At 36.5% G+C, this 11,604-nt stretch overlaps 1 protein-coding gene across 1 annotated transcript; it reads right to left on the bottom strand.

Annotated features, from left to right (window-relative positions):
• Positions 1 to 200: 200 nt before the first annotated feature.
• LOC148940478 (alpha-crystallin B chain-like) lies at positions 201 to 8,164 on the bottom strand. Its single transcript, XM_089105273.1, has 4 exons — positions 8,066 to 8,164; positions 5,953 to 6,062; positions 2,603 to 2,830; positions 201 to 1,026 (listed from the first exon to the last, which is right to left on the bottom strand). Exons 2-4 carry the CDS (start codon positions 6,054 to 6,056, stop codon positions 774 to 776), a joined length of 585 nt encoding a protein of 194 aa, XP_088961399.1. The 5' UTR covers positions 6,057 to 6,062; positions 8,066 to 8,164; the 3' UTR covers positions 201 to 773.
• Between the last annotated feature and the right edge of the window lie 3,440 nt (positions 8,165 to 11,604).

Raw genomic sequence — 11,604 nt, 5'->3', positions numbered from 1 at the left:
ACTGACAACTTTTAATACAGGGAAGAAAATGTATTTTAATTCAATTTTCTCCTAAATATATCTGTTTATTCTTAGCTCTTAAGAGAAACGGCTACCTTAATTTTCAGAAGTAGTAGATAAATGAAAAACCAAAACTTTATTCTAAATAAATCCTGAAACAAAATTGCAAACCAAAAGAACTTGAAGAGAAAAGAAGTGCATTTTACTAAAATTTAGTTTCATAGGATGGTTGGTTCCGATCATTGAGACGTTTGGTAATTTCTAAAATCTTCACAACGTGCAAGCACAAAGGTCAAAAATCGCAGGACCTTGTGGTTCTCTATTCTAGCTAGTCGGCCAACCAAGGCCCAATATTGCTGACCTTTCTGTTAAAAGCCTATCTGTCAACAATAGGCGGTCTACACATAAAAGAACCACTGCCTCTGGAGCTTTGGGGGTGACGTAAGGGACAGATACACAAATAATCCTTGGGAAGGGGGCACCGATATAAATTCTACTGCCCCATCGGTTGAAAGAGCCCCCTCGAATTTTTTTCAGACTACGCCTTCCATACGAAGGGACTGGGAGAAACGTTGACTAATTTTCGTTCTGCTTGCTAAGTGATTCACTTAAAACAGCTTAAGTAAGGTGCATAAGCGAGTATTTTATTCGGTAAGAGAAGGGAACAATCTTCAATTGCCTCGTATACAGATTTATTTACAAAAAAAAAAAAAAAATAAAGGTACAAAGAAAAAAAATACCGGAAGATTCATTGAATGTATATTGAATGCAGATTAAGCTGCACCTCCAGATGGAGTTGATCTTGTTGATCTTGCTGGAGTTGAACTAGCTGTACTGCCTGTAGTACCGGTAGTGCCCCCTTCAATCCTTCCAACGGCTGGCGCTGGTGTGATGGGTACGATACGTTCTGTTGGTGAGCTCAAAGCAGTTTTTGGAGCATGGATAGTTAAGACACCATCTGATGACAAAGTAGATGACACAGATTCCGGTTTGACATGTTCTGGGAGTCTGTATCGTCGTCGAAATCTGCAAATAATGTATAATCAATGTAAATGATGCATACAGATAGGGCTTGAACTATGTATTTCAGTTTCAGAGGACACAGATCTTTCCACGAGGGGTCGGAAGCTTCACAATAACGGCCCAGATTAGTCAGCGGGTCCCACATATCAATATGGACAGGAGATTTACCCCTAACCTCCCTTTATTTGGAAGAGTATTTCTCGAGAAGATCACGCTATGGATGTTGAGGTGACAGATCATTGCTTATTGCAGAGATATTCTATAATATAAAAGGTTACATTCAGATGCTTACTTTATAAAAGTGGAAGGAGCAGGGAATCCCATAACATGTCAGATGAGTTGAAATTAATCTCTTATTTACCTTCATTTGCATTAGGCCTAATAAGTGTTGAAGGGTGATAAGATCCCCCTTTTATTATAATTTGTTTTAGCAATAAACCATTACAATCGTGTGGTTACCGGCCCAAAAATAAAGAACTGCAAGAGTGGGCATAATTTGAACAGTCAGAATATCCTAGGAGTAAGTAGACGCCGTCATAAAGGGTTGGCTGAAGGAGCGTGCTTTTATCCCAAATTTTTTACGTTTCTGTGAAACAAAAAGTAGGATTGGGTAGCGGGGGTAGAAAGTAATCCAATTCTCCTCGATGCCCTAGAATGATTTTGGATTATTTGTAAGATTAGTGTTTAGTGATGAAAAACCCCCTCATTGCAGAAAATATTTCCCTATGTAACGCAAAGGATTACTTTAACCTGCCCACCGGTACATATGTATAGGTAGGGGGCATCGTGAGCATATATAGGTACATATGTAGGTGGCATCATTTTCCTATATATACATTGTTAATATTGTTTCATAGGAGGCTTTGACCCCTTTCCCCTGGCGGCCTCAAGGGAGAACACTCCTATGGAATTGGTTCGAAGAATTTTCCTTGGAACTGTGAAAATGACCTACCCTATAATTGAATGGATTCATCAGACGCTATGGGCATCCAGGCGAATAACGCATTAATCATATGTACTGCACTGTAAACATTTACAGACCTCCCCACAATGTGTACCACATCTTACAATTGCTGTCTTTTTCTCAGTATATAATTTTACTTTTGGTACGTGTATTATCCCGAAGTATTGAGGCGAGAAAAAAAGGTTTTTCTATCTTCAATTGGTTATGATTAGTTTAGTCAAAAAGTGAGAAAAACTACGATGCTAGTATATTTTAATTAAAGATATAATATAGATTAGGTATTTAAAATGATGCGTTCTGGGTGGCCTACCTTCCATAATTATTTGTAGTTTCCATAATTGTTACTAGTCTTTTTCTTCATTTTTTTTGTCATTTTCATCATATTTTGGTGTATTTCATGATAAACCTAACATTACTTCTTTGAGTGTGTTCGGGAAACTAATGAAGACCGTTTCAAGTAGTAATTCTACCCACCTGACGTAGTTTACGTCTTGTGAAGCGATTCAGATAAGTAATTGGGCTTCTCGGATAAGTAATCTTGGAATACTCGAATAAACTATCTTTAGCAAAGTAATAAAGAAAAAAAGAAATAAAGTGAACGAGAATGAGACTCACTCTCTTTGGACGTGTCCATATTCATCGGACCGCTCGTCATGTTTGCCATGGACAAGAATATCATCGTCAGTGGTCTTGACTGTAATTTCATTTGGTAGAAAGTGACCAACATCTAGCTGAACTTGAAATTCATCAGCAGTGTCCCTCAAGGACCCAGGAGTAGCTATCTCTTTTAAAGCCCTACTGGTGTCCGGAGCTCTTCTCATCATTCTTCTCCGGAAGGGCCTGCAAATGAGACCACCTCTAATATTCTGTTTTGGCGTTTAAAATAACAAGCCTTTTTATATTTTGGCAGAACTAAAGGAAAGGGTATTTATGTATTATACCACCAACACTCAAGTTTAAGCTGTGTAAAACTCCCAACTCGGACATCTGTTCCAAGTTTTATTTTATCGAAAACTTGCTTCTTGTCGCGGCAAAAGTTTAACCTACACTTCAGATGGTACAAATTAATCTCTTGTGGTGGTATAATTTTATTTAAAAAACCTGTACAGTTTATTTTAAAGCGTTGGCAACACTGTTTTGTTAACGCTCAGTGGAAAACAAGTAGTAAGTGACAATAGATTGAAATTATATCATTTGGGCTATATATTTGCATATCACTTCTTGAGTGTTGGCAGTATAATAAATAAGTACCAAGGAAAGATATGCAATAACTGTAGCAATACCCATTTCAATTTCAAAATCTTGGCAGTTTTTCTATCTGAAACATCCCAATTAAGCAATTCTTTCTAAAAAAAAAAGAAAAAAAAAAAAGAAAAAAAAAAGCTATCCCTTTTCAGAATAAGGGGATCACACAGTATAGGGCATATTCACGGGATGGAATTCTACCTTCACACCGCAGCCTATGTTTTTAGATTTATTTTAGTTTTTTCTTTATTAATTTCAAAATACCCGACCCAAAAATGATGTCTCCCCTAAAACCAATTACTTGACCTTTCAACTATGTTGAAAAAAAAACCGGCTATCTCAAAATTTTGATTGGATGTGTTTGGAGAAAGTGGGTGTGGGAGAGAGGGCTGGATGCCCTCCATTCATTTTTACTCTTAAGGACTGAGAAGATTTTACGGTTCTATGGGTCTACAGGATCACTGGGAAGCATGCTCTTATGGGATTAGTTCAAAATTCCAAATAGAAAACCTTCACAAAATACTATTGAGAAGATAATGTTAGTGATTAGTAAAAGGAAAAAATGGAACCACTCTAGAAAAATTTAAAAGCTACTGGTTTCATTTTAATTGTAATTTCAAATATACAAGTTTCATCAAGTTTAATCTTACCCATCAAGTTACGCGCCTGAGAAAATTTGGCTTATTTTAGAAAAAAGGGGGAAAGACCCCCTAAAAGTTATAAAAAAGTTATGAAAATCACACCATCATATTCAGCGTATCAGAGAACCTATCTACAAAAATGTGGAATTTTCAATTTTTTGCCCGAAGAAAGATCACGGATGCGTGTTAGTTTTTGTTTTCTTTTTCCCAGGGGTAATCGTATTGACCCAGCGGTCCTAGAATATCGTGCGAGAGCTCATTCGAGCGGAAATTAAAAGTTCTAGTGCCCTTTTTAAGTGACCAAAAAATTGTGGAGGGCAACTTGGCCCCCTCCCACGCTCATTTTTTTCCGAAGTCACCCGATCGAAATTTTGAGATAGCCATTTTGTTCAGCATAGTCGAAAATCTAATAAATATGTCTTTGAGGATGACTTAATCCCCCACTGTTCCCGGGGGAAGGGCTGCAAGTTATAAACTTTGCCCATTGTTTACATAGTGTTGGTTATTGGCAAGTATACAGGCATTTTCACGAGGATGTTTTTCTAGTGGGGGGTCGGGGTTAGAGTAGGGGTTACGTGGGAGGATCTTTCCATGGAGGATATTTCCTTGGGGGAAGGGACATTTCTATGAAGGGGGCGCCATATTTCCCAGCATTATTTAAAAAACGATCAGAAATTAAATAAAAAAGTTTTTTTCAACTGAAAGTAAGAAGCAACATTAAAACTTAAAACGAACAAATTATTACGTATGAGTTCGCCCTCTATAGTCAATACCTCGCTCTTTACGCTAGTTTTTTTTAGTACTTTCAAAAGAGCCATCTATTCTAATTAACCGGCCTTTGTGATTCAGGGGTTTGTGATTCGGACAAAATTCGAACTTTAGCGTAAAGAGCGAGGTATTGACTAGGGAGCGAACTCTCTAATATACGTAATATAAACATACGAATATAGAAATTCGTTAAGTAAATTAATTCGTAAGTTACGTCAGAACAAAATTTCGAGAAAGCCAATAAGCCAAAAAAAAAGGAAAATTAATATGCGAATTTCGTTTTAATTATTCATGTACGGTGAGTCAAAATCAAAGCTGCATTAATTCAAAAACGTTCAGAAATTAACAAAAAAAAAAACAGTTTTTTTTAACTGAAAGTAAGGAGTGACATTAAAACTTAAAGTTTTAATGTCAAGTTTTTGGTATTCGGTAAAATTTTTGCCGAAGGGAAAATTTTCGGCAGAAATTGGGCAAGAAGCTGAAATTTAGCAAAATTCTTGATTTCTGCAGAAAATTCAGCATAAATCAGGTAGCAATTCGGTAAAATTTACGAAGATTGCCCCCCCCCCCAATAAGATAAGCCTTAGGATGCCCCTGCCCACATAAACGCATCAAGGGGAGTTTCACTTGAAAAAATTTATTAGAACATGAGACCAGCTCAATTTCAATCTAAGACAAAACAATAAGAACGAAATGTTTACAACAGCGCTATTTACCGCTAATTTCACTGTCCCATGGAAAAAATTCAACAGCTGAAATATTTGATTTCAGATGAAGCGATGGTCAAAACCTGAAATTTTATAGATTTTGTCTTTTTGTCAAAGAACAGTCAGCTTTTTATTTTCATCTGATGGTAAATTCGGATGGTAAATTTGCCCACTTTTTGCCACTGTGTATGTCACAGAATACCAAGTGCACCGCAATTCCACAACGCTTGGGGCAGCGTCCGGCGGGATCGTCACAGATTGTGACGTGCTTGTCAGTTTCTGCCACATGGCACAATTTGCAGAGCCTGGTGAACGTGACTTGAGTGGAGACCACCCCCTCAAGCAATTCAATCCGTTATCTTTAAAGATCGAGGGTCTGTTGACTCCCTCAAACCTTGTAATCCATTTCAAACGCGCCACGTGCTAGAAATGCGCCATACATGGTAGAAGTTGCCTATGTGTGCCAGATGGTAAAGTGGGTGATCTCTGGCTAAAGACTAAATAACAAATAGCCCCCGCAATTAAGACAACCATTTCCCTGCCAATTCACAGACCTTATTGAATTAGAACTTGGGAAAATTGGAACTAAATGGTACTTGCCTCGTCAATGTCGAGGTCCATGCCACCTCCGACGCCACCAAATCCAAATGGATCAGACCATGGGTCGCTCATACCACCAAATCCTCCGTACCATGGGTTAAGTGCCATTTTGATCTAAAAGAAATCAGTGCATTAGACAGACCTGTTCTCAACAATAATTGAAAAATCCGTAAAATTAAAACGAAAGGAAATTATTCCGTAAGAGGGGGACTCCCCTTCCTGAATCTGCTCTTTATGCTGGTGTTTGAAGTTCACTAAGAATACTTCCCGTTCAAACTCAGCTGCCTTCGGTTTCATGTGTCGTTCTTTAAAAAAATCGAACTTTAGCGTAGTGAGGCATGAGGAAGGGGCAGTCCCTCATACTGAATAATTTCTTGTCGTTTTTTAATTTTGTATGTTGCTTTTTACTTTCAGTCGAAAAAAAAATTTCATTTAATTTCTGACCGTCTTTCAGATGCCAGGAAATGTCCCCTCCTCTATGTAAGATTTTTTACTGCTTTATTATGAGTAGCACGGATATCTGGCAGTTTGGCCCTGCCTAGACAAGAGATCTGAATAAATGACAAAACTAAAATTATTAACAAGTCTAAATTCTGCAAAGGCAATCTCAAGCCTATTACCGACTCAATATATATTCACACCAAAAAATAAATAAAATTAGCTGCTTGAATAGAACCAGCCAAACATTGCAACATTTAAATTATGTTAGCAATAGTAAAATATGTTACATATTTTTATATGCTCCTTATTTCGATCAGAAAAAAAACAGCACATTTTAATATCTATTTTGTCTCCTTTTTTGTTACGCTTATTTAGATTTCTCATAAAATTTCTTTTCCATTATTCAGAATTTGACTTATTCTACTGATAAGATCCTCCAGAAAATTAAATGCTATATCCTCCCCCCTAAAAGTTCTTTTGTCTAAACTCAACTTTTTGAATGTCATTCCCATAGATGAATCGTAGCCGTATTTCATCAGTGCTGTTCAACAGCATGTTTAATCAGCGTGATGCTCGGATACAGGCACGTCGTCAAACTAATTTTCAGGGAAGAAATATGTTAAAACAGGATAACATAGGTAGTGGCATCAATTCACAAAAACGTATGACGATGAATGTTTTCCCCAGTATCTAGGGGGTATATTTGTTGTTTGTTCAATGCATATACCAAAATACCCCAAAAACGTATTGCTTAGAACTTAGGAGGGGAAAAAATTATAGGGGGTGTACACACCCCTGCACCCTCCCAAAATTAACATCACTAAAAAAGGTGTAAATACAGCAAAATAGGCTCTTCAGACCCCACTAAACAATCGTAATGTATATTATCTAATTATCAAGAATATTTTTACTTAACCAGATATAGGATTACTTTTGGAATAAAAAACGAAACACAAACTATCTCCGCCTTTGACAATGTTCAAAAATGACTAGAAACGAAAATTAGGACAACTTAAAAACAACTGATTTTTTAGAACTAACAGAAATCTACCGTGCCTAATTAGATTTTTATTAAATAAAACAGTTTAGACCCCAAGGGTCTACTACTCATACTAAAATTTTCGATGGATCCAACAAAAGCAAAATTAAATGCATTTGTATAAGCTTTTCAGGGGGTCCAGGCCAGACAAATCCTCTGAGCATCAAAATCTTGCCCCCCCCCAAAAAAAAATGCTGAAGTATGCCCCTGCAAATAAACAGAGCCTCCAGATCTGTCCCATCCTGGAACAAATCACAATACTTTATCGTGAGTTTCATAAATGTGCCTTTTATCTACTGATTTGACGATGTAGTACTTCCTCCATTAAACATTCAAGGGTATATTTAGGTTTCATAATTCCTAGGTAAACTAAGTTATGCGAAGTGATTTTTGCCCTCCTGGAAAGCCAAAAATATATGAAATGGAAATTGTATATTTGGAAAAAATTCGGATTCGAAAAATAAGTTTTTTCTAATCTTATACCCCACCCTTGTGAAATATTGTGGAAAACTTCAACTTTCGGTAAAATTCCACTTTAGCTACTTTTGGCTATCTTGGAAACTTCAAATACCTTCCCAGGACATACTTAACTATCAAAACAAATAAATCCCAAACAGAAAAAGAAACATGAACTTACTATGTTAATTTGAGTCTGTCCCTATCAAGCGAGTTCAAACTTATGCTTGATCAACGTTCTTGCTTGATTATATATTTGTTGGGAAAGTGCAGTGGCGACATCAAGTTTTAGGGTTAAATCAGTTCAAACCTGGCTAAAACAGGCCTTAACAAAAGCTACGGTTTCTTTGAAATAGGGCTAGATCAAAATGTTATTTAGAATTGGAATCCCGGATGTCTGAAAATTCAGCTGCTTATTTTTCCATTTGTGTAATAAACCAAAAACAAGGTATGATATGCCCTGCGTTCCATAAGCTTATCATAATTTATGTTTATTATTTTTGGCTTTTCAAAGACAATTTTAGTTAGTAAATTGCGTTCAAAAGCACTTATATAGAACTATCATAAAGACAGAAATTCTTTGAATTTTTATCTATTAGGATAAGCCTTTGGTTAGATTCAAAGATTCTTTGGGGTTGCAAGATTTTAGTTTCTTGAGAAATTCATTTGTCATTCAAGTTTAGATTTATAATAGGAGATGTTTACCTAGGAGTTATGAAACCTAAAATATACCCATGATTGTTTAATGGAGATAGTACTGCATCGTCATATCAAACAGTTCGTGGTAACGAACTGTCAGTAAGGAGCAATCCGGCTCAAAAGTAACCGAAACTCTGAAGAACAGAATTTTGTTACCAGTAGATACATCAAAAGAATCGAATTTCTATGCTGATTTCAAATATATAAAATTTATTCTAACTTTAATGTTTCATCAAATTTATTCTAACTCATCAAAAGTTACGAGCCTGAATAAATTTACCTTATTTTCTAAAAAAAGTGGGAAACAACCTCTAAAAGTAATAGAATCTTAATATAAATCAAACCATCAAGTTCGGCGTAACAGAAAACCCTACTGCAGATGTTTCAAGCTCCTATCTGCAAAAATATGGAATTTTGTATTTTTTGCCAGAAGAAAAATCACGGATGCGTTTTTTTTTCGGGGTGATCGTATAGACCCAGTAGTCCTAGAATATTGTGAGAGGGCTCATTCAAATGAGAATTAAAAGTTCTAGTGCCCTTTTTAAGTGACCTTAAAAAATTGGAGGGTAACTTGGCCCCCTAATACGCTCGTTTTTTGCCCAAAGTCACCCAATCAAAATTTTGACATAGCCATTTTGATCAGCATAGTCAAAAATCTAATAAATATGTCTGAGGATGACTTAATCCCCCACAGTTCCCGGCGAAAGGGCTGCGAGTTATGAACTTCGCCCATTGTTTACATATAGTATTGGTTATTGGGAAGTATACAGACGTTTTCAGGAGGGATTGTTTCTGGGGGGGGGGCGGAGGAAGGGGTTACATGGAAGGATCTTTCCATGGAGGATGTTTCCTTGGGGGAAAGGACATTTCTATGAAGAAGGCGCTGGATTTCCCAGCATTATTTAAAAAACGATCAGAAATGAAATATAAAAAAAAATTTTAGTTGAAAAGTTTTTTCAACTGAAGGTAAGGAACAACAGCAAAACTTAAAACAAGCAGAAATTATTACGTATATGAGGGAGTTCACTCCCTAGTCAATACCTTGATCTTAAGGGTAATTTTTTTTAGTACTTTCAAAAGAGCTATATCTTCTAATTAACCGGCCTTTGTGATTCAGGAGTTTATGATTCGAACAAAATTCGAACTTAAGCGTGAAAAGCGAGGTATTGACTAGAGGGCGAACTCCCTAATATACGTAATAAAAACATACGAACATGAAGTTCGTTACATATTGTTACGTCAGAACAAAATTTTGAGAAAGCCATTTAGCCAAAAAAAGTAAAATTAATATGCAAATTTCTTTTTAATTTTTCATATACGGTGAGCCAAAATCAAAGCTGCACTAATTCAAAAACGTTCAGAAATTAAATTAAAATTTTTTTTTAACTTAAAGTAAGGAGCAACATTAAAACTGAAAACAAGCCGAAATTATTCCGTACATGAAAGGGCTGTCCACTCCTAAACACCTCAATCTTTACGCTAAAGTTTGACTCTGTATCACAAATTTATTTTTTAAAACAATAAAAAACTTTAGCGTAAAGAGCGAGGAGTTGAGGAGGGGACAGCCCCTGTCAGATACGGAATAATTTCTGTTCGTTTTAAGTTTTAATGCCGTTCCTTACTTTCAGTTAAAAAAACTTTTTTTTGTTTAATCAGTAGATAAAAGCCACATTTATGAAAATCACCATAAACTATTGTGATTTGTTCCAGGAGGGGACAGGGCTCTGTATTTATTTGCAGGGGCGTAGCTGCAGCCTTTTTATTGGGGGCAAGAGAGTCAAGGGACACGCGTCACGCTGATGAAGAGCACTGATGAAATACGGCCACAAGTCATCTATAGGAATGACATTCAAGAAGTTGAGTTTAGACAAAAGAACTTTAAGGGGTGGAGGGAGGATATAACATACAATTGTCTGGAGGATCTTATCAGTAGAGTAAGTGAAATTCTGAATAATGGAAAAGAGAAATGTAGTTGTGAGAAATCTAGATAAGTGTAACAAAAAAGGAGGCAAAATAGATATTAAAATGTGCAAGGCAAAATTGCAAAATTGTTTTTCTCTGATCGAAATAAGGAGAACATATAAATATGTAACATTTTTCACTATTGCTAACATAATTTCATCTAATGTTGTAATACTTGGCTGGTTCTATTCAAACAGCTAATTTTATTTGGAATTTTAAGGTTGCTAATGTGATCATGGGGGGTTTCCCGCTTTAATGCAAAAACTTGTTTCTACCAAGCGACAAAACTAGGTCTTAAACCAATTCTAGAACAGGCCATGATCACATTTCATTGGCTAGTTCTATTCAGGTAGTTTATCAATCCACACTGCTAAATGCGACAAAAAAGGGGTTTCCCGCTTTAATGCTAAAACTGGTTTATCACTTTACGCCGAGCAACAAAGCTAGGTTATTGAATAATTCTGATGAGAAATTTTAACAAAATTGGAAAATCAGAACAAATACAAACGCCATAGCCTGTCCGTACACAAATGCACATACAAGGTGCAACGACACAGCATATGCACTGAAGCTGATTAATGGATATTTCTTCTGGGCTTTGTTTGTTTCGGTGGGTGTTTTTGGGCTCAAAAACCTCTTCCTAGCAAATTTATCTACTATGGTCTGTTTCCCCATGGTAGTATAATATTTTTGGCATGAATATATAATGAGTCGGAGGTAATAGGCTTGAGATTGCCTTTGCAGAATTTAAACTCTTGTTGATGAGTATCGCCATGTGACCTGTTGTGACCTAGTTGGGCCCAGGATTGCATAAGGCCTCCTTCAGAGGGTGGTTTCAGGGACTTCTTGCTGTCTAATTTTAAGCCGGCCTTAGCGCTTCAGTGTAGACCGGAGAAGGTGTTTTTCCCCCTCCTGCACTAGTTCTGGGATCATTGATTTTCCTTAGGTCAAAATAATTTCAATGATTTAAACAGTATGAAAATTGCAATTTGTAATATTACAACTTTAAGAAACAACTATCCAGGGTTGCCACCCGGGGGAAAAAATCACTAGATCTTT

Source organism: Artemia sp. Qi Xiang Cuo, chromosome 19 (genome assembly GCF_049724085.1).
Source record: "Artemia sp. Qi Xiang Cuo chromosome 19, ASM4972408v1, whole genome shotgun sequence".
Taxonomy (NCBI): domain Eukaryota; kingdom Metazoa; phylum Arthropoda; class Branchiopoda; order Anostraca; family Artemiidae; genus Artemia; species Artemia sp. Qi Xiang Cuo.
The sequence above is the reverse complement of the archived record's forward strand: the minus strand, read 5'-3'. Positions and strand labels throughout refer to the sequence as shown.

Coding starts and splice junctions, on each gene's coding strand:
- LOC148940478 (XM_089105273.1), bottom strand. CDS start 6,056: ATGGCACTTAACCCATGGTACGGAGGATTTGGTGGTATGAGCGACCCA. Junction 2,831..5,952: donor GGCATGGACCTCGACATTGA/CGAGGCAAGTAC, acceptor TGGTCTCATTTG/CAGGCCCTTCCGGAGAAGAA. Junction 1,027..2,602: donor TATGGACACGTCCAAAGAGA/GTGAGTCTCATT, acceptor CATTATTTGCAG/ATTTCGACGACGATACAGAC.